At 39.2% G+C, this 24,148-nt stretch overlaps 1 protein-coding gene across 6 annotated transcripts in view; it reads right to left on the reverse strand.

Moving 5' to 3' along the window:
- LOC135196141 (protein MTO1 homolog, mitochondrial-like) overlaps positions 1-24,148 on the reverse strand; it is a 126,279-nt gene that overhangs the window by 28,772 nt on the left and 73,359 nt on the right. For all 6 annotated transcript variants that reach the window (XM_064222685.1, XM_064222686.1, XM_064222688.1 and 3 more), the window contains 5 exons: positions 22,538-22,695; positions 22,093-22,256; positions 16,416-16,587; positions 5,979-6,141; positions 5,280-5,498 (listed from right to left, as the gene is read on the reverse strand). In XM_064222685.1, the coding sequence (XP_064078755.1) occupies positions 5,280-5,498; positions 5,979-6,141; positions 16,416-16,587; positions 22,093-22,256; positions 22,538-22,695 (876 nt within the window). The remainder of the gene's footprint in view (positions 1-5,279; positions 5,499-5,978; positions 6,142-16,415; positions 16,588-22,092; positions 22,257-22,537; positions 22,696-24,148) is intronic.

Below are 24,148 nucleotides of genomic sequence, written 5' to 3' on the forward strand. Positions count from 1 at the left end.
TGGAAACTCTGGGGCACACCAGTGGTGGATCTTTTCGCTACCGCAGCGACGAAGAGGTTACCGAACTATTGTTCTCCAATCCCGGACCCTCTTGCAGTCGCGGTAGATGCCTTCCTACTAGATTGGACGGGTCTAGACGCGTACGCATTTCCACCGTTCAAGATTTTAGGAAGGGTAATGAAGAAATTCAGAGAAACAGTCAAGGAACAAAAATTTTTGGCTGACGTCTGATAGCCCCATAACTGGCCGGCCCAAACGTGGTTCACAGAGGTACTGGAATGGACAGTGGATTCTCCGAGAAGTCTACCCACGAGAGTAGATCTTCTCAAACAACCCCACTTCGACAGGTTCCACAAGAAACACCCTCGCTCTGGGTCTGACTGCGTTCAGACTATCGAAAGAGGGGGTTTTCTAGAGAAGCAGCGAAGGCAGTTGCAAGAGCACGAAGGCCCTCAACTATCAAAGTGTACCAGTCGAAGTGGGAGAACTTCCGCAAATGGTGTAAGAATCGGAAGATTTCTTCATCCAGTACCTCTGTGACACAAATTGCAGATTTCCTTCTGTATCTGAAGAAGGAACTGGGTTTGGCTAATCAAACAATTAAAGGTTATAAATGTATGTTGTCTGCAGTGTTTATGCACAGAGGTTTAGATCTGTCCAACGACGCAGAATTAAGAGATCTTCTCAGATCTTTTAATACAAAGAATGATCGACAATGCAGAGCTTCCTTCTTGGAATTTGGATGTCGTTCTCAAGTTCTTGGAAACGGATAGGTTTGAACCTATGGACAGTGCTTCTTTGCGAGAACTAACAAAGAAGACTATTTTCTTGGTAGCCTTAGCTACAGCTAAAAGGATTAGCGAGCTGCAAGCTATTGACAAGCAAGTAGGTTGGAAGCACAACAAAGCAGTTTGTTCGTTTCAACAGGAGTTCTTAGCCAAGAATGAGAATCCTTCGCATCCGTGGCCAAGGTCATTTGAGATTGCAGGACTGGCTGATCTAGTAGGTCAAGAACAAGAAAGGGTTCTTTGCCCAGTAAGAGCTTTACGGTTTTAGTAGAAAAAGAACAAAAAGCATTACGGGGACTTTGTGTTCTCTATGGTGTTCTGTTAAAGATCCTACTAGACCTATGACTAAGAATGCTATGGCTTTCTTTGTAAGAGAAGTCATTAAGGAAGCTCATTTACTTTGTCAAGAAGAATGCTTCGGCTTGATTAAGGTTAAAGCTCACGAGGTGAGAGCGGTAGCTACGTCCTTAGCATTCAGAAAAAATTTAGCCCTCAAAGACATTATAGATTCGACGTTTTGGAGGACAAAACTCGGGTTTTTGCTCTCATTACCTTAGAGACGTGAAGACAACTTTTGATAATTGTCAAACGTTAGGCCCGTACGTATCCTCAGTACAGTACTGGGCAAAGGAGTTTCCACCCCATAACCTACTCACATGCTAGGTTTTTATTTAATTAGGTTATAGTGTTTTTTATGGTTGTCTGAGAAGGTTATTACCTGCTCAGTGTTTTGGTGTAGTGTTTATTATAGATTGTGTGTGTGGTTCAGGTGACTAACTTTCCTAGCATGAATGCCCGTGGTAAATGAGGGCTAGGGTTCTCTGTCAGCAGATTGGTCATGTCCAGTTGTCAGACCCTTGTTGTTAGCTTTTCTCAACAAACAGGTCACATCCTAGTTGAGAGCTATTAAGGTTTAGCAGGCTAAGAGGCAGGACCTACGAAGTCAGCTACCTAGCAGGTAAGGAACCTAATAGTAATTTAAAATTAGTTAATTTTGAATTATGGACGATGTTGCTGTCTATGACCCACCTCCAAATGTGTCAATCAGCTATATATATAACCTGCCAGGTAAGTGTCATGCATAAAAATTCTATTGTTATGATACATAAAGTTTTTAATGCATACTTACCTGGCAGGTATATATAATTAAATTCCCACCCTCCTCCCCTCAGGAGACAGGGTTCAGAGAAAATCTGAGGAAAACGGGAATAGTTCCGAGTACCAGCGCCACGGGAACGGGGTGGCCATCACCTGAACTACCAGTGTACTAGCGGTTGCCGCGAGTTTTGAAATTCTGCCAGTGCGTCAAGAGGATACTTACCTGCCAGGTAAGTATGCATAAAACTTTATTGTATCATAACAATATCATTTTTCTTAGGATTTTTGATGATCTTCCGGCTTACAACGATTTTCGGGTTACAACGCGTCTCAAGAACGGAACCCCCATCATAACCCGGGGACTGCCTGTACTGTAAAAAACTGAAATATGGAGATTGAAGTGCTTGAAAAATGTGAGTCACAATATCAAGATGGTGAGAGTTTTGGAAGATCAACCTCAATTACTGTCACTAACAATTCGATGAAGCTGTTACCTCATATCTACCATATGTCACATCAGGCACACACTGTATCTCTTTCATAATGCTGAGGATAATACTAGCAGTAAATCCATGTCTTTACTGGGATTCTCAGAAATCACTTGAAATGTCTTAATGGCAGTTGAACATGTCACTGAGGTAAATGCAGGAGATACTGATCAAGTAAAGAGGGTCAGGGTCAAAAAATTACATATAAACTTCTTGGATATGCAATTATTTTAAGGAAACTTCATCAAAATTAATTTACAGGCATATGACCTTGAAGAAAAGTTTGCTGATATTATGGAAAGTCAAATGGATTAATAATGGAAAAAGTAAAGCAGCACAAGAATATTTCATCTGCTACTTAACCGATATCATTATCATATGCTGCACAAACTCCCTTTAATCTGCTTTTCTACCTTGTCACCAACTTCACTGTCTGCTGCCCAACCTGCATCACCAAATTCATCATCTGCTCCTTCATCACCCCTTTACCATCTGCTCATACATATCTGGATTTTCAGCATCTCTTCATGAGGACTTTGCAGGGTTTAAGAATTAATATCTCTTTTCAGTGGATGGAAGCTATCCCACATCTATCTTCAATCCTCTTCCTTCCCTAACAGAATGAATGGTTCCAGTAATACCCACATTATTGTGCTCCCAAACCACAATTAATTTGAATGATTATTGACGCACATTTCCTCTAGCACTACCAACTACAGCGCTACGATAAATTAGCATAAAAACAAGAATTAAACAATTTTAAAATGTGTATGTAGTTACAATACCAATATAAAATAAACAAAATAATAAGCTAATTGGGATATCATAGACATATTTAAGATTAAGGTAAAAAAGTAAAAGCCAAAAGCTTGTTGAATGTTTTGAAGTCTCATGATGTCTACAAGGAAAGGAACACAAAAAATTTATCATTTCTGCATTGTTGCTTTAATACCAATGGCTATTCAAGGATTTCTAGTACTTGGTGATGTATTGCAGTGAGTTAAAAGATATGGCGTCCAAAATACTTTTAAATTATTGATAACTCAAAAACTGTCAATGCCTTGCTTGTTGAATAGTTTTGAAGTTCCTACCTCTACCAGCTGATTTTTTTTTCTCATTTCCGATGATGCCTACAAGCAAAGGAACACAAAAAATTTATCCATTCTGCAATTTTGCTTTGATACCAATAGTTATTCAAGGATTTCTAGTACTTGGGGATGTATTGCAGTGAGTTAAAAGATAGTATGGCTTCTAAAGCAGCAGAATTTCTAATAATGTAGAATGATAACCTTCATAACTAACCATCTTAAGGTAGTAATACAGTAAAAAGTTATGTTGTGAACATTAAAGAAGTACGAACTTGGTAATTCACCAAATATACTGGTCCAGAAATATAATACCAATATCCAAACCAATAGTGGAACTGGAGTAATTGCTTAGATTGAAAACAGAATCTTTATCATCTCCTAAATGCCTAAGGAACTCCTGCCTTAGTAATGCACAAACTCCAATAATTAACACAATGTTAACAATGTTCTCCCAGTGGCTACTTCCATGGATGATATGCTGAATACTCCCAAGAAATTACATTTTAATAATTTATACTATTACCAAAAGGTTTACATTATGAAAGGTGCCTTTCTTACATATTATGATTGTTTCTAAAAATTGTAAAAGATGACAAGGACTTTGGAAAGCCTTTGGACATAAAATTAGTTTTTCATCATATTGTCCTTTCATATCAAACTGGTCAGGATAAGGGATTTCATCTCACTCTGATTTGTCATACATTAAAAGTGTCTTCTTGGCCTTTTATATCTTATTCAAACATTGTTGTTTTTAATTAAATATACACCTTGTCAAGGATTTTATTCTCCTTCTCCTTCCTCTACCTCATACAGAGCTCCCTCTAATTCCATCACAGTTCTCTGCTTAACCCTGTGCTCTTGCTGCTGAAGTGTTACGGTTCTTAAATATCCTATACAATATGTTCTTACCTCACCTATTTCATCTCTTTATTTTACCCTTTACAAAGCCACTAACTGTACATAATAATCTCATAGGAAGGTATCTGGATCCTAGTCCTCCCTGCTAAAAAGAAAAGTGGTGCAATTTTGAATTACCTCTTCCTTTCTGGGATATATTTCAACTAATTACCAGAGATTTACTCTTATCTTGAGCCCTAAGGGAGCCTACGTTTTCAAGCAGATTGGTAATGTAACTTTCAAAGTTGATATTTACACTATTCCACCTGCTACATTACATTGGGCAGCCTTACTAATTTTGACTAAAGTTATACCTTTGAAAGTCTGATTCGCAATTTTAATTCTATTCAACAACAATTCAGTGAACAGCACAACCTGCATAACTATAGTTCTTTTGAACAATCCTGTTCCAGTTGATAAAATGAGAAAGATTCATTGAATATGTTTCTATTTTGTTCGCACTAAAAGACTTACACAATATCAAAAGAATATGTACATAATTCTAAAGATGTTAGCGCAGGTTAAGGTACACTTAGAGCAGTGTTGTATAAACTTTCATTGAATGGGTCTTTTCATTGTGTTATAACTACTGTCTATTTCAATCTCCCACAAACCAGTGTCTTATATTAGGGTTCACCTTTTACTGGGCATAGTTGCATTAATTTGAAAACTAGGTTTTAAGCTAAGGAAGGTAGGCGTAAGAGTGGTGTTTATAAACCAATTATTGGGCATCTCTCATACCTTGGAGGGGAAGACTGCTACCATTTTAATTTTTGCTTATCAATTCAAATGTAAAAGTTAAAGCATAAGAAATGTCAAATTTATTTCTTAAAGTTATTTTAATTCAAGTAACATCCCCCTATATTTTAAAAATACAGCATAAAAACTCCAACTTCGGACCCAAGTCATAAATTAATTACCTGTAATAGTCTAAATCACGAGGAATTTCAAGAGCATAATCTCGACGAACTGCCTCAACATCATCACTCTGTGCAGCTACTGGTGCAGCATAGAGAGCTTCAACCTTCAGCCGTTCTTCTAGTATTGGGTCACCAATGAAGGGTTTATAAACAGGGTCAACATGTGCTATTTCCTTAATAGACACATTCAGGTTGTATGTGCCTAGAATCTGAAGTGCACTGATGAAAATTAAAAATTGTTAATAACACTGTATCAATTAATTCTACATCACAATAAAATATTTACACAACTTTCACAATTTATTTTACTTCAAAAGAAGCTACTACACAATTACATACGTATTATCATAATGTAGTTTAACTAAATCACAGTTCTTGACTCTTCACAGGGTTCACCTTAAGGATTTGTGTTTAGTAGCAGGTAAAAACTGGAGTGAGACAAAATGAAAGACTTTATTGAAAAAAAAGCCAAACAAGAAGGAATCAAAAGTAAAACAGCAAAAGAAGTAAGGCTAAGGCCGAGTTGGATTTCAAAGCACAATTACCATAGTAATGTCTTTAATATGTTTAAGAGAGGCAGCAAATAAATACAAAATATAAGTAGGACCTTAATTTTAAATAATTTTCTGTATACTTCAACTGAAGTCAGCATTGTTCAGATCACAGCGTTGTGATAAGATATGAGACATTAATACAAACCTCTTAAAAACTGGTGATCTTGGCGGAGGCCTGCCTAAAAGCAATGCCCATTTATTAAAAGTGCGAATATCATCTTTTAACAACTGAAGTCCACTTGTTAGCTGGTCCCTCATTTCAACTAAGTGCTTGTACCTCTCATCAGAAACACAGCCAGAAATATAGCCTAAAAGATAAAGGTTCCTCAGTGCTTGCTTATATCAATATTATTACACAATTATTACCTTCCATAAAAATTTGCTAAATAATCTACCTGCAGTACAAAATAAATCAAGTACAGTAGTAGTACCTTGTACTTCGAACTTAATCCGTTCCCGAAGGCTATTTGAAGTACGATTTGTTTGAAATATGAAACAAATATCCCCATAAGAAATAAAAAAGAATCAGGATAATTCATTCCAGCCAACCCAAAAAGGTCCCTTTTCACATTTTTTCTTATATTAATGTGTTCAAAAGTTAAATTAAGACTGTAAAGAAGTAATGAAACAGTACGTTTTATGAAGTAAAATTTTCGAAACTTTATTTTTTCTGTGTATGATTTCAAACTGTTTGGTAAAAATGGCGCCATCCAGCTGGGGGATGGAGGGAGGAGAAGGGAACCCTTTGGGGAAACCAATTTGGTTGCAGTCAATTTTATTCACATTTTAGGTACAAGGATAATTAAAGGAGTCGATAGTGTGTGTGCCCAATTGTGTGTCTGAGAGAGAGAGAGAGAGAGAGAGAGAGAGAGTAATCAGTGTGTTTACACTTAGATCTTAAGTGCAAGAAAAATTATGCCACAACACATCAACTTACTATTGGCAAACAGCAGACTTTTAAAACAAACATGAGGATTTTGCAAACAAGTAAGTACAGTAATAAGTCAAGAATGCAAGAAAAGACTTAGATCTTAAGTGCATGAAAAATTATACCACAATATATCAACTTACTGTTGGCAAACAGCAAACTTTTAAAACAAACATGAGGATTTTGCAAACAAATAAGGAAAAAGAGATAAAATAACTTTTCACAAGGAAACCGTTTAAACAAACAACTGCAGGCATGCAGAAGCTGAAAGCGGTGCCAGTTTATTTATTACAGAGCTGAGTTACTTTTAAAAGGGTGAAAAATCATAAAAAGCAGCCACTAGATTGGTATTTTACCATAACAAAAATCAAAGTGATTTGGGCAAATCGAGTGTAAGTGAAAGAAATGAGCGAATAATCATTCCAGCCCAGCTGATAAGTCAGTGGGAAGCAGAGCTGTTCTTCCCTCTCCTCTCCTCTCCTCTCTCTCTCTATCGTGTCAGTACACAAACACTGACTGGAACAAGCTTTTTCTCTTTTCTTTTTTTACTGTATTGCATTTGATTGTTTTCATGTTTTATCATTATCTTAAATTTATTGTGAAATAACATTTACTTTTTTATGTGAATTGGTACTGTTTCTACGTACATATTATAGTAAAGATTTTACTGTCTCTTTTCTCCTCAACAAAACCACGATGCACAATAACTTAAAATCATTCATTCATTATTCCTCAAAAATATAAACGCCTCCTCCCTCTACCTCAAGTTAGCTGTATATCACTGCAATGACGAATGATTTTCTTAATCATTTAGACTAAATTTTATTGTGAAAAGCTTTGTAATTTCATTTACTATTTTGTTAATATTGTTCAGCTAGACCGTCTCACTCGGCGCACTGAACACTGACTCAATTAAGACTTTTTTTCTTTTTTCTGTATTGCATTTGATTGTTTTCATATTTTATCATTACTTTAAATTTATTGGGAAATATGATATTGTTATGATACAATAAAGTTTTATACATACTTACCTGGCAGATATATACATAGCTATTGACTCCGTCGCGCCGACAGAATTTCGAATTTCGCGCACACGCTACAGGTAGGTCAGGTGATCCACCGCGTCGCCGCTGGGTGGCAGGAATAGGAACCATTCCCGTTTTCCATCAGATTTTTTCTACACCATCTGTCTCCTGAGGGGAGGCTGGGTGGGTAATTTAATTGTATATATCTGCCAGGTAAGTATGTATAAAACTTTATTGTATCATAACAATATCATTTTTATACATTCAACTTACCTGTCAGATATATACATAGCTGATTCACACCATTGGAGGAGGGTAAAGACAGCTAATAACTGATTTAACAGAGAACACAACAATCGTTGTAGGTAATAATAACATAAAACCTTGGTTCCTACCTGTTTAGACTGAAGACTTCATGGTTAATGCCCAGGAGTGCTTAGTCTCAAGAGCCTCAGCGAGATATTGATCTATTGCTAAGAGTTCTTGTAGGTCTGCCAAAGGGGTCTTATCCACTTACTTGGCCGATCCTATAAGGGCTATGTCAAAGGGTTTCAATCCACTTATATGACAAGAACCTTTTTTCTAAGGAGCACAATCCCGATCCTGATCACCTTAACCTAACCAAATGTTGTTTCTAAGATTGCAAGAAGTCATCCCCAAACTCCTTGCAAAAACCAAAAAACTCAATCACAAATTTTTACACATAATTCTTTATGAAAAATAAATAAAAATAAACAAATATAATTTCAATTTGTACTACCTCGCTTGTAAGACCTATCCACATTCTCATACTGTTTCAAAAGCACCAAAAGCCACCTGTGCGAGCCCAAGCACTCCCTGTCAGCAGAAAATCCTGATACTGTCTTAAAAGGAGAGGTCCATGTACGAATTTAGACAATATCTTTAATATACTCCGTTTAAAAGGCACATTTCTAGTTCCTCACTAGCAAGGGCTATGGCCGCATGTGCGACACCAAGCACTTTTACAGTAGTAACACAAAAACCCGCCTCAAATAGTGGAGCTCTCCGTAATTAAAGACACCGTTTTTATCCAAGCCTATCCTGTAAGATAAACTCAAAGTTCCTTACCTAAACAAGGCCATGGCCGCCTGTGCAACAACTAGCCGTCAGGTAAGAAAGTTAGAGCCCATCCCACCAGTATGGTATGGAATTATTAGACTTTTAATAAAAGTTTAAGGATCGGTATGTGTCCTCAGTCCCAGCACTGTATCCGCAGACACAAAAGGACCTAGAGAGAAGCACTTGTCGTAGGTAATTTTAACATCTCTAAGATAGTGGGATGCAAATACCGAGTTGCATCTCCAATAGGTCGCATTAATAAATGTCCTTCATGGACATATTCTTTTGGAATGATAATGATGTTGCCACTGCTCTTACCTCATGAGCTTTAACTCGTAATATTTTAAAGGAATCCTCTGCACAATCGCTATGAGCCTCCATAATCACACTTCTAATAAAATACGCTAGCGCATTCTTGGACATTGGTCTTTTCGTGTCCCGAACTGCGCACCATAGACTTTGTTTACATGCCTTCAATTCTTCTTCTTTCTTTTTAAGATAGAACCTAAGAGCTCTAACTGGGCCATAAAGTTCTTTCAATTTCGTCTCCCACTAAGTTTGAAAGACTTTTCACCTCAAAACTCCTTGGCCATGGTTTCGAAGGGTTCTCATTTTTTTGCCAAAAACAGAGTTTGAAAAGAACAGATGGCTGCGTCTTTCTTAAAACCCACCCGAGAATCTAGGGCATGGATTTCACTTATTCTCTTAGCCGTCGCTAAGGCTATGAGAAAAACACACTTTCTCGTCCAATCCCTGAACGAGGCACGGTCGGGAGGTTCAAATTTTTCCGATGTAAGGAATTTGAGCACAACATCCAGATTCCAACTTGGCGGAGTAGAGGATATAGATTTTGACGTCTCGAACGATCTTATGAGATCGTGCAAATCTCTATCCTCTGCCAAGTTTAAGCCTCTATTTCTAAATACCGCTGAGAGCATACTTCGGTATCCCTTTATTGTAGATACGGACAGATTGGATTCCTCTCTCAGGAATAACAGAAAATCTGCTATATTGGTCACAGAGGTATCGGAGGAGGACAGCTTATTCTTCCTACACCATCTTCTAAACACATCCCACTTAGATTGATAGACCCGGATAGTTGACGATCTCCGGGCTCTAGCGATTGCTTTCGAAGCCTTGCTTGAAAAGCCTCTCGCTCTGACCAATCTTTCGATAGTCGAAAGGCAGTCAGAGCGAGAGCGGGGAGGTTTTGATGGAACCTCTTGAAGTGGGGTTGTCTGAGAAGATCTATCCTGTTTGGAAGAGATCTTGGGTAGTCTACTGTCCATTCCTGTACCTCTGTGAACCAATCTTGGGATGGCCAAAACGGGGCGATGAGAGTTAATCTCGTCCCTGTTGATGCTACGAACTTCTTCATCACTACTCCTAGCAACTTGAATGGAGGGAAAGCGTAAGCGTCGAGTCCGACACTCCAGTAGCATGGCATCCACGCTATCGCTCTCGGTCTTCTACTAAGGAGCAGAAATTCTCTATTCTCTTTGACAGGAACGTCGCAAACAAATCTATCTGCGGCCTTCCCCACAGGTTCCACAGTCTTTGGCAGACTTGCTCGTACAGAGTCCACTCCGTGGGGAGAACTTGTTTTGTCCTGCTGAGCCTGTCTGCTCTGATATTCCTTTCCCCTTTTACAAATCTGGTCAGGAGGGTGATATTCCTCTCCTCCGTCCATGACAACAGATCCTTCGTTATCTCGAATAGGGAAAACGAGTGCGTCCCCCCTTGTTTTTTTATATAAGCCAACGCCGTGGTGTTGTCTGCGTTGACTTGAATCACTTGATTTCTTACTTCTGACTCGAAGAATTTTAATGCCAGAAACACTGCATATTAGTTCTTTGGCATTTATATGCCAATCCTTTTGTTCTTTCTTCCATTTGCCAGAGACTTCTCTTGCCCCTAGAGTCGCTCCCCATCCCGTCTCTGAAGCGTCTGAGAACAAGATTTGGTTTGGGTTCCGAACCTCTAGGGACACTCCCTCGTTCTCTTTGAGTGGGAGCAGCCACCACTTTAGGTGTTTCTTCACCTCTATTGTTACCGGAAAAGTGTCCGACAGATGGCCCTTCTTCCAAGTCCAAGATCTCTTTAGGAGAATTGTAAAGGCCTTAGATGAAGTCTTCCTAGGGATACAAATTGTTCCAGGGAAGAAAGAGTCCCTAGAAGGCTCAGCACTCCCTGGCTGAAACTCCTGTCTTTCTTTAGGAAGGATGTAACTTTCTGAATCCCTCGAAGAATCCTTTCTTGGGACGGAAAAACCCGAAAATCCCGAGAATTCATCTGAATCCCCAAATAGACTAAGTCCTGACTGGGGATCATCTGCGATTTCTCGAGATTCACGAGAAGTCCTAATTCCTTTGTCAATTCTAATGTCTTCTTCAGATCCTCCAAACATTGTTCCTGGGATTTTGCTCTTATCAGCCAATCGTCTAGGTACAGAGAGACGCTTATGCCTTCCAGGTGTAGCCATCTGGCTACATTCCGCATCAGGTACGTAAATACCTGTGGAGCCGTGGAGAGGCCGAAGCACAAGGCCCTGAACTGGTAGACCTTCCCTTGTATCACAAACCTGAGATACTTCCTTGATGACGGGTGAATAGGAACGTGGAAATATGCATCCTGCAGGTCTAGAGAGACCATCCAGTCTCCTCTTCGCAGGGCTGAAAGTACCGAGGCAGAAGTCTCCATCGAGAACTTTTTCTTTTCCACATATTTGTTCAGAATGCTCACGTCCAAGACTGGCCTCCATCCTCCGGATGCCTTTGGAACTAAAAACAGGCGGTTGTAAAACCCAGAGAGGAAGGATCCTGAACCTCTTCTATTGCCTCTTTGTCCTTCATTCCTATCACCATCTGAAGAAGTGTCTCCCTCAGAACAGGGTCCTTGTACTTCGCCGACAGTTCCTTTGGGGAATTCGACAAAGGTGGTCTGTCCTGAAAAGGTATAATGTAACCTTTCCCCAAGACTGCTAGCGTCCAAGGATCGGCTTTCCTTATCGCCCAAGCCCCTACGAAGTTTAGGAGTCTGGCCCCTACAGATGTTTGGAGGACTTCGCTGCTACTTTGCTTTCTTGAAAGATCGAAAGGAGGACCTTCCTCGCTTTTCTGCTGTCTTCCTTTTCGTTGGAGGACGAGAGGTGGAACCTCTCCGAAAGGGCACTACCGGAGTACGAGTAGTCTTCCTCGCTACTGGTACTGTTGGTTTCGATTTCTTGGAGGATTGTACTAATAAATCTTGGGTTGCCTTTTCAGCAAGAGACTTTGAAATCTCCTTCACCAAGTGCGAAGGGAAAAGGTGATCCGAGAGAGGAGCATATAAAAGGGCTGACCTTTGTGAAGGAGAAACCGCTTTGGTTAGAAATGAACCAAACAATGATCTCTTCTTCACTACTCCTGCTCCAAATAGAGATGACAATTCTCCCGAACCATCCTGAACCGCCTTATCCATACAGGATAAAATGCAATGCAAAACCTCAGGTTCTAAAACATCTGGTTCATTTGCCTTCTTGGCCAGCACTCCAAGGGACCAATCCAAGAAGTTAAAAACTTCTAGTACATGGAAAAGTCCCTTGAGGTGCTGATCCAATTCTGACATGCTCCAATATGCTTTTGCTGTATTCAAGGCATGTCTTCTCGATGCTTCAACCAAGCTTGAAAAATCCGCCTCCGTGGAAGATGGAAGCATAAGTCCCATCGCTTCCTCTGTCCTGTACCATATTCCCCTCCTACCCCCGAGCTTACATGGAGGAGTGCAAAAAACTGTCTTCTGAGCTTCCTTCTTCACCTTCATCCAATTATTTAAAGATTGAATAGCCTTCTTCATTGATATGGCTGGTTTCATTTTTAAATACGAAGACGATTTAGGAACCTTCGTACTGGAGAACAGAGATCTCGGGGAAGGAGGAGCTGCAGGGCTTAGAGAGTCTCCAAATTCTTGCAGGAGAAGAGAGGCTAATACTTTGTAGTTAGATACCCCCTCATTGTTCGGGGTTTCTTCCTCCGACACTTCATCCAACTCCATCATAGAAGGAGAGCGAGCTCTTTTATTAGAATCTTTGTCCGTAGACCTATTCCCTTTAGGAGAAATACTCCTAGAAGGAGAGAGACTGACGGATCTAGAAGTTCTCCCTTTCTTATCCACCAAAACATCCTGAGACATGGAGGTTGAAACCGTAACCTTCGATGTACCAGGTCGCTTCCTTGAATTGGGGTTTCTATTTGTAGGGGACTCGCTATCCGAAGACATTACATGAAAAGATCTTCTGTTACCCCTTATAACTTCTCGCTCTTGCCGCTCTTCATGTTCAGCTGGCGCCTTGCGCCTGACTGGCGCTTCGCGCTTGGATGAATCTTCTCGCGCGGTTGGCGCCTCGCTCCTCGCTGGCTCCTCTCGCGCGGCTGGCGCCTCGCGCTCGACTAGCGCTTCATGCCTGGTTGGCGCTTCGCAGCCGTCTATCGCGTCGCGTCTGGCTGGCGCTTCGTGCCTGTATGCCTCTTCGCGGCCGCCTGGCGCTTCGCGCCTGGCTAGCGCTTCTCGCCTGGTTGGTGCTTCTCGGCAGTCTGGCGCATCGCGCCTGGCTGGCGCTTCTCGTCTGGCTGGCGCTACACTCCTGGATGGCGCTTCGCGCCTGATAGTCTTTTCCTGCTTGTAAGAATTCTCACGCGCGGCTGGCTCCTCGCGCCTGGCTAGCTTCTTGCGCTTGGCTGTCTCATGCGATATCGGATAGCGCCTGGTTGCCGCGTCGCGCCTGGTTGGCGCCTTGCGCTTACGTGGTAGTTCTTTGCGGCTGACTGGCGCTCCGCGCCTGGCTGGCGCTTCGCGCTCGGCTGGCGCTTCACGCCTGGCTGGCGCCTCGCGCCCCGAACTCGCGGGTCTGTGAAAAATAGACCCTTCATCCGAAGAAGAATCTTCTTTTCTGGGAGGTTGATAGTAAGGGTTTTTTGACTTCTTCACAGGAAGATTAACATCCTTTCTTCTTGGAGGATCTCTCGAAAGAACCCCGACTAGAGAAGCAATAGACTCTTGCATATCCTTTAATATCTTAGTCGTTTCTTCTCTCTGGTCTAAACGAGAGGAAGGAGAGCCTTCTTTCTCCATTCTCCACGACTTCGCGGGAGAAACCAAAACCTTTGCTTTCTTAATCTCTGTCGGGGAGTCCTCCGAAAAACGTTCAGGACTCGAGTTTATGCCCGATTCTTCCCAGATCCTCTTCAAGGGACGAGAACGATCCACTGATCTCCATCCTCTTTTAGGTGAGGAATTCTCCGAAGACGAAAAACATTCACGTAGAACGCTTTTTCTAATGCGTTCTCTGGCAGTCTGTGACGTTACAGATTCTGCCGAAGAGACGTCTGACTGGTGGGGATCCTCCATAACCTCCGTAAGGCTTTTGACATTCCTTCTCCTCTGGGCTTGGGAGCTTGAAAGAGGTCTAGGCCTGGGAGCGTTGTGAAGCCAATCAGACGCCTCCTCCACTTCACTGGGGAAATTCACATCACTTTCCACAGCACTACTTTGCTTACCTTCTATGGCAGCCATTTTACGCTCCATTTTCATAAGCGCAGCTTTAAGGCTTGCGATCTCCGAAGCAGAGTCCGTAGGATCTGCATTCGAAGAAGGACCTGAAATATTACAAGGAGCGTTCATAATGTTAGAGGAGGGTACAATATTACTCACCAAACCACTTGAAGATTGAGAGCTAGGCTTGGTTTTGGAAGATGACTTCCTTAACCGGTCTTTCTCTAATTTCTTTAAATAAGAAGTTAGAGACTTCCACCCTTCAGCACTCAAACTCTCACATTCATGACAAGTGTTATCCATCGAGCATTCATACTTCCTGCATATTTTACATACGGTGTGAGGATCAACCGAAGCTTTCGGCATTCTCACCTTGCACCCTTCATTCACACACATTCTCACCACACTTCCAGAATCAGACATCATGATGAAAATTCCAAGCCAAAATCCAAATAACGATCCACAAAAGCGTATGCCAGTAGAACGATCCAAATACGTCACCAAAGGGTCCAAAACGATGATCAATTGTATCCAAAAACGAAATCCAGCCGGAGATACCAACAACGATGTTACCAGTATGGCCAACAGAAAAAATCTGATGGAAAACGGGAATGGTTCCTATTCCTGCCACCCAGCGGCGACGCGGTGTATCACCTGACCTACTTGTAGCGTATGCGCGAAATTCGAAATTCTGTCGGCGTGACGGAGTCAATAGCTATGTATATATCTGACAGGTAAGTTGAATGTATAAAACCCCTTTTTTATGTGAATTGTTATTGCTTTTACTTACATGCAGTAATATTTTAATCTCTCTTCTCCTTCTCTTCTCAACACATCAACGCTCCCTCGTTCAGTCTCAAGTCAGCTGGGAGTGCCGTCACCGCGGTTACGTACAATTTTATACATCTTTTATGCTAGATGCTATATTGAAAGTTAAATTTTATATTAAATGCTTTATACGTTTACCTATTTTGTCAAATATGGCTATCATTAAACTATATACTATTGTAAATGAAAAAAAAAATTTTAATAGTTTAACTTGTAAGAGCCAGTAGGCCGTCGAATACAATTTTAAATTTCTTCGACAAACGATACAAAAGTTTCTCGAAAAATTTGTTTGAAAAATGGAAAGTTCAACATAAGAAATGTTCAACAAATGAAGTACCACTGTACTACAGGTAGACCTTCACTAAACAGATACCACTGGAACCTCATCAGTCACACTGATTTTCACTAAAAGGGATCAGTTTCTGGAGCTATGACCGAGGTTAAATACAATTAATGTATAATATAAATGACAGAACACAGATCTAGTGCAACCAAAACAATATGCAGAGGCCAGGGAAATTGTCAATTATGGTGGTCCATGAAATTTTAAATCACAAGTTAGTGAAAGAACTGATTACAGGTTACATGTCTATCTGGACTATACAGTAGTCCCCGTATTCGCAGGGGATAGGTACTAGACACCCCCCCCTGTGAATAGCCAAAAGCCGCGGATACTTAAAACCCCTCTAAAAATGCTTAGAACTTCCTATTTTGATAGTTAAAACAAAAACAATACTTTAAAAATGCTTATACCTGAGTATTTTAATAGTTTTATTACAAAAAGTGCTCTTAGTCACAAAAATTATTTGAAAATACAGTAATTTGTGAATATTTCTGTCAAAAATATTGCAAATAAGCAAATTTTTTTGCAAATAATGGGTATATACAGTCCATAGAAAAACCCACGAATAGGAGAGTACACAAATCATGTGTCCTCGAATAGCAGGTTTCAACTGTATTACAATGTATATGAGTTTTGCCAACTCACCAAACATTTAGAAAACTATTATACAGTATAACAAAACAATTTTAGAAAAACATATGGCATTTTGACTAGTATTTGTCTAGTGGTATGACACAATCATTGTGCAGGGAAAAACTGATAATCCTCCTTTTTAAATATACACATGATAAAAATGTATTTCAGACTGATTTAATTATATAAAAAATTAAATGATTATGAGTGGTCTACCTTTTTCTGTTAGTCGAAGATCTGCATTATCAGGCCGCAAATGGAATCTAAATTCAGCTCTGGATGTGAACATGCGATATGGCTCGGATGTGCCTTGTGTAGTGAGATCATCTATCAGTACACCAATGTATCCTTCTGTTCGGTCTATAGTTATGCCATTTTTATCTAGAGCCTGAAAAACTCAATTGTCAACTTCTCTCCACATAGAATCCTATTAAAGCAGGGTACACCATCAAAAAGATCATACAAGAATATCATACATCAGGGACACCATCAAACAGATCATACAAGAATATCATACATCACAGAATGCATCACACGATTACAATTAGGTTTCTATATCAAGTTGCTTTCTACATAGAACACTTCAAGAATTTATTGATTACTATTATCCAATAACTTACACTATGGCAGTAATCTAATTATGAGAAAGACAATTACATGGAAGCTAGAGATAACAATAACTTAAAAGAAATATTTTTTTTATCACACCAGAAGAGATTTTCAAAACTAAAATATACTTTTTAATACAAACTCATCTGCTGACATGTGCCATATTCAGCATTCAACAAATCCTTGGGTGCACAAAAGAAAGAACCCTCACTTAGCCAGGTATCCCTCCAGGCAGCACCTCTAATGGATGCAGTGATGTTGAATCATGCCTTGCATTGTCCAGACTTAATACAAGAAGTACAGGGTCAATACGTGGGCACTTTTCATTATGTACACTGATGCGTTGTACTAAAAAAATTTATTTTAGTTTCAAAAATCTCACTAGCTAAACCCAACTGCATCACTATACATATACCTGATTAGCTGTTTAGGGTGGAAAGTCCTTCTCTTGTATGCAGGAATTTAAAGCAAGGTGCTACGGTAGGTGACCAGAAACAGAGCAAGGAAATCAGATCTATATATACAAATAAGGAGTCAAGATTCAGACTAGAACCTTGTAGTAGAGGTATAAAATATCTCTGGTAAAAAATGAAATGTCATATAATCAAACTCAGCCATTTAAATTTTGTTTTAGATTAAGCCACCCTTGCACTGACATGGGCTCTTGATCTAGGGAAGCCCACTGGAAAGCCATGTATGGTTCTCTTACTGTAAGTACAATGATCTTGATGCAGAAGGAATCTGCATCAAAGATGTTGAGATTATAATGCCAAGACTTTGGTATGTTTAATGATCATTTAGTCAGGAGATATATTCAATGGCCAAGAAAAGATGTACAGATCCAAATTTTGTGATCTCCTAATATGTACACCTAGGATGCCTGAAATCCAGATTTCACCTCCAATTCTACCTCCAGGGATAATTGTACCTGCCAAGAATATCTTGTTAACTGACAGAATGAAATACTTGCCAGAGTGAGCATAATGTAACCAGCTCATTTTACTACGGCCAGAGCGGGTAATAAAGACATAAGAAGTTCCAAATTTCTCAAAGGAGTTTGATCCGAAGCACCATAAACTGACGCAGGTAAAGGTCTAAGGCCCAGCAATATATATACTATATGGTAAGCAGGCTTCACTGATCCATTTTGGAGCCCCTTCCTAAATTATGACATCCACAACACCTCCCTAGCTTACACTTGTTTTTGCTCCTAAAACATTTTGGTTCAATGGAAACAACTGCCTCCAAAGGGATTTTACCATTTCTCATGTCACCCACCACATCTCGGCAAATCAGAGAAAGGAAAGTAACCAAGCCTGGATGCTCTTGAAGAAAAAATGCTGGGTTCACCCATGAAACTATACCTGCAGCAGGCATGAATGCCTCACACCATATTACTGTGCCCCAGAACATGGCTCATGCAGCACTGCTCCAGTTACAGACTAAGTAAGTGCATTATGAGAATGCATCATACACTGCATGAAGGGGAATCCTGATGTAATCCGAAGAGATGGTGACATGCTCTCCAAGAGAGTTGTGAAGTTCAGAGGGAGAGAGAGATAAACACACATGCTGGTTAAGACTCCCATCCAAATGACAATAAGCTCCTTACCCTCATAGGAAAGGACTGTATGTGGCTGCAGAAGAATGTGGGTGCCCCTTTGTAACACTACTGCTAAAATGCTACCAGCTGCTGTAAACACCGAGATTAGATGAAGCAAGAGGCCATGCTTTCATCTGGTTTTTTGAAGTAGATAGAAATTTTGGCTAATCTGCAGACTTCGGGAAATGCCTCCTCATATGGATTAAGAATTTTCAGTAAGTCTAACATGATTTAGGCCTTTCAGTGTAACTTACGTCCTTATAGCGTCTTTCTAACATGCGTTTTGCAGAGTACAGCTCATGTTTGAGATCTTCAGTGTTAGTATTATAGGCATGAATAAGTCCACACATTTTCTCCATACTTTGTGGGTTAAGTGACTGTAATGATTTCACAAGTGCAGGTTTCGTTACTGAGCTGCCTTTTCATTTCTGATGACACGGTCTACAATACGGTAAAAAAAGTGAATTCGTGCTGCATCCATAACACTGAAGTCAAAGTGTGTGCTTCCTGACTGTTTTCCAATAGAATCAACAACAACAAACTAACGCAATTTTGTAGAAATTTTACATTTCCTTGATGGTCTACACTGAAGTATCAAAACCATGGCCTGCTGAATTCTTCTCCACCACCTCATCCCACAAAGGATCAAAATAAGATGGATCTGAACGCATCTCTTCAAGCTGGACTGTTACTGTTTCAATTAATTCTACAGCTTTTACCAAGTCAAGGTTAGATGACTGTAGCAAATTTGATAACTGATTTATCTTACTAAGAATATGTCACAATAACTAACCTCATAACAAAATGAGCATTTATTTGGCATATCATTCCTCTTGCATCAATAGCCCTATCTGTATTGAAGTCATCTGCTAAATCTTCCAGAATATGTACCACAGCAGACAACCTATCACTGATTACTTTACAAGCATCATACCTGCAAGCCCATCGGGTATCTGAAAGTTGCTTTAGCTCTTTTGTTGCTCATTGGGATACAGTTCCTTTTGTATATCTATCCACTTTGCATGGGAATCAGAATCACTAATGAATACATACAGTTTTTTCCAACAATGAGAACAATTGTGAAGTGTCAGGTAAAGATTTGATGACATCGACAAGGATTAGATGTAGACAATGGGCAGGACAGTGTACATAGAAAGCAAATGGTGCCTCTTGTTTTATGTGTGCTGCAACTTGTGTCTGCCACTCATAACTGAGGCATGATCATAACCTTGACCAAATAAATTGGCCTTGAAATCAATTTCATGTCTTTTTAGAACATTAAGTACTTTGTGAGTTAGTGCATCAAGTTGAAAAGCAGCTTTAAAGTCTATGAAAGTCTCATAGAGGTTTTCTTTGTAATAATACCTGATAATGAGGGGTAATTGTTCTGTTTTAGATACATCCTAATTTCATCAACTATTATGGAGAAAAATTTGGCTTCCTTCACTTCATTTACAATTTCTTTCCTAATCATCTCAGCTAAAATACATATTATTTCATTTTGTATCTCTGGGCATGTGTGGTACTTGGCATTTTTGGGTTCACCCTCTAACTCATCTTTTACAATTGGATCATGACTGGCAACTAATTTTAAAATTTGCCTGACATTGGCCTGGGTTGTCATCTCTTCTCCTTCTCTATGCCTCTCTGAGCCAGTTTCTGTGTAAAAGTCACCAAAACTACTTGCCCTAATGACTTTATGAAGTGACGATTTTCTTTAATTTTCTTCTTGATGGGCCCGTGGCCAGTGGGTAGGCCCCTGGGTGGGCACAGGATTCTCATTAAAGCTATATTTTCAAATTGAGAAAATCTTTCAGACATATTGTTAAAATAGTATGATTTGTGTCCTTATACCATTACAGATTGTACTAGACTTAAGTATAATTTTACTTTTGTAAGCAATTTCAGTCTATTTGACTTACAAATCTTATTCAGCCATTTTATTTGCCTTTTCTAGTCTCTCACTAAATTCCAACTCAAGAGAACTTGTACTGGATATCACAGTTCCTAAACATCTGAAAGATTCAACCTCATTAATTCTTACTCCATCCAATGTTATTTCATCCATTAGTGCATGCTCCAACTCATTGCCTCTGTTTTTTTTTAGATTTATTTTGAGTCTCAGCTCTCTAGATATAGAGTGGATCTTAAGCAAAATTTGCAAATCTTATGTTTTGCTCGTTAAAACTATATCATCTCCACTTTCAAAGAGTCAACTTTACATTGTTACTCAAAACTAAGCCTTTTCTTGCATCCCCATGCCCCTTTTTTTCATTTTAAACCCTCTGAGAAAGGCAAATAGCAATGGTGAAATAACATTCCCTCGTAGTACCCACTACTATTTGCTTCAAATTCCCTTGATATGATTCCATCAACATTAAGTTTGCATGTACTTCATTCATGGGTAATTTCAATTATTTTCACATATTCAAAACAAATGCTACAGTGACATGAGACATTCCATAATACATATTGGTCTGAGGACACTGTCAAATGCCTACTCATAATAAAAAAAAGCACAATCCAAATGAGAATTTTAAATTTCATACACTGTTGTACAATATGTCATAACACAAACATATGTTCTATGCAGCTCCTTCCTTTTCTAAAACAATCTGGTTCATTACTAAGACTTTTATCAATTTCTATTACCAGCCTATTAAGCATAAGCATAATGAATATTTTCATTAAATCCAATGTCAGTGTAGTGCCTCTATACTTACCACATTCAGTCAGGCCACCTTTCTTTGGTACCTTAGGTATGATTTCCAATTCACAATCATCAAGCTTTGTGTCCTCATTTCATATTCTGCACCAGAGTCATCATCAAGCTTTGTTTCCTCATTCCATATTCTGTACCCTGGTCTAGTTTGTATGCAAGGTACTATACCAGCTTCAGATAAAACCATCTATGCAGTGATTCCATTAAGTCCTAGCATTTTCCATCTCCCAAGTTTCTTAATTCCTGACTCCACCTCATAAACTGTGAATTTATTCATTAGTTCATTTAGAAACTTCTTCAATTTCTGGAATATGAACCAAATTATCTCCCTTATATCTCTTATTGGCGACCTTACAAAAATGTTCTGCCCAATCTTTTCTCTTCTGATATCACTGACCCATCCCACCTTTTGACGGGTATTTTCATCTTGTTTCTTCACTCATAACTACTTAAATAATTCTATGGGCTACCCTAACACAAATGTCATGCACTGAATACATGGCTTTGTCAACATCCTCAGCCTGTTTGCCCAGTTATTCTTGCTTATCTATTTTTTATCTAGGTTTAACATGTAAACATGTGTGTATGAGGAAAAACTGAAAATTATTAGTTATGACCCCTGGAATAGCACCCTGCTACCGAGTAAAGCACACAGTAACAATACACAGAGGTGTTAACAACAGTGCAGGTTTATGAAAAGTGACTGAGACATACCTGAGGTAATGAGACTATCTTGTCTGATATACAAGTAAAGGTGAACCTTGGAACATATGGGACACCAATAAAAGACATATATGACTGTTGGGATTGTGATGAAACAGAGTCTTCCTACAGTATATACAAAGGGGCAAATTCTAGAGTTGTCAAAATGATACATATATGTACCGTAAATCATCACCAACCACATCCCTTATAAAAAAAAAGAAAGGTAACCTTCAAGAAATCATTGCATATGATACCTTTGCTGCTGCATTAATTCCAGCTATGATTCCTTGGGCTGCAGCTTCTTCGTAACCAGTTGTTCCATTTATCTGACCAGCTAAGAATAACCCTGATATTCGGCATGTTTCTAACTGTGGTGTAAGTTCTCTAGGATCTATATAATCATATTCCACTCCATACCCTGGAAAAACATAGTATTTCTTCAGTGTAAATTTTATCTCTAAAAATAACTGTAAGATGAAATGTGTACAAAACTAGTACTGCAAAAAATTTAATGCTTTTTATAACATACATTTAAAAATTGTAAAAATTTCAGACATTACAATGCAGTAAAAGTAAACTTAAAATCTCTCCATATACATGCACATAAGTAAAATCATCACCAGACCAGTAGAAAACTGGAAAACTCAATATGCACTTAACTTCAATACAAAGATCTCAAAAACATACAGTAAAATATACCTGGTGTGACCATTTCACAATGTTGAAGCCCTGGGATAAGCCTAAGCAAAGCTTGTTGGTGTTCACCTGGCATAGTGCAGGACAAGCCTTGTGGATATATGAGACCACTATCTAAACCTTCTGGCTCTAACCATACTTGATGCCGACGGCCTCCAAACCTTGATAAACAATAGAAAGAAGAGCATTTAACACAAAACTTTCTCTCTCATTAAGTACTACTGCTGCATATATAAAAGGGAATCAATGAGTTACAAGTTTGGAACTAAATATAAAAAGGAAAATGTTAAATAATTCTGATGTTTCTTCATCAGTACTAAAACAACATAGAAAACAGGTTAAGAATACAAACAACAAGACCATAGTTTAGCATGTACTATCCCTATAGGCAAAAGATTGCAATAAGTCATGCAATAGTGTACATTATTGGAAGCACATATAGAACTTATGATGAGAAAATGGGGATTCATTGAAAGTGAAAGAGAAAACAGATCTTTTTACTCCAGCCAAACATGAAGTAAGCTCTGGCTTCACTCTTTCTCAAAAGCTAATAAACATTTTCAACAGATTTTCCCTTATGGGGTTAGACATAAAAATAGTTCTCCTCACCCTCTTCTACCTGAACTCCCATCAAGGCAAAGTCTTCCTCTATCCTCTTCTTGCAAGATTCCCTGGGACTTTGTACATGTCTTTACCCTGCTACTTCCATATCTACTACCCTTCTCAACTGTTCCAAATTTCTCATTTATCCCTTGTCAAAACCATCTCAATCTTTTGCAGCTCAGTCCTTTTTCAAACCAGTGGAAATGAAACCTCTCCACCAATTCCTCATTTATAATAAAATAATCCCACCATATTTCACCCATGATAATATCTGTACAAAATCTCTATTTTCCTTGTCAGTACTGAACATAAACCTCTGTTCTCTTTATTATTGGAACATTTTCACAGTAGTCTAGTTACTCTTTCTTATTGCTCCCAGTTTATCAACAAGGTAACAGAGAGGTTCTGCTTCTAGAACCTGCAAATCTACCACAACATGGTTTCCAACTCTTTCCCATCCCCATCTTTTCTTGTAATACATTTCAAGTATCAAAAATTTTTTACTCTCCACACACTCCAATCATAAGCAACTCTTGTGACACCGTCTGTTACATTAAGTACACATTACAGAGTTCACCCCCAAATGGTGCCCAGACAACTAAACCAGTGGCAACTGAACCAGTGACAATTCAACCATTGGACAACTAAACCAGTGGATGACTGAACCAGCAGACGACTGAACCAGTGGACAATTGAACAGTGGAAGATTGAACCAAGGGACAACTGAACCAGTGGACAACTGAACCACTGGACAACTGAATCAGTAGACAACTGAACCAGTGGATGACTGATATAAAATGAACATAAGTAGACCCTTGACTCACGAACGCATTGACCCACGTACAACTCGATCCCCGACCAAAATTATAGGTAAAATTTCACCCTTGACTTACGAACTAACTTTGAGATACGAACAAAAAAAAATGCGGAAAATAAAAATTCTGTTTGGGTCATGAACTAATTTTGAGACATGAACATTTGAAAAATGCTGGAAATTTCTGGAAAATAACA

Source organism: Macrobrachium nipponense, chromosome 17 (genome assembly GCF_015104395.2).
Source record: "Macrobrachium nipponense isolate FS-2020 chromosome 17, ASM1510439v2, whole genome shotgun sequence".
In the NCBI taxonomy this organism is placed as follows: Eukaryota; Metazoa; Arthropoda; class Malacostraca; order Decapoda; family Palaemonidae; genus Macrobrachium; species Macrobrachium nipponense.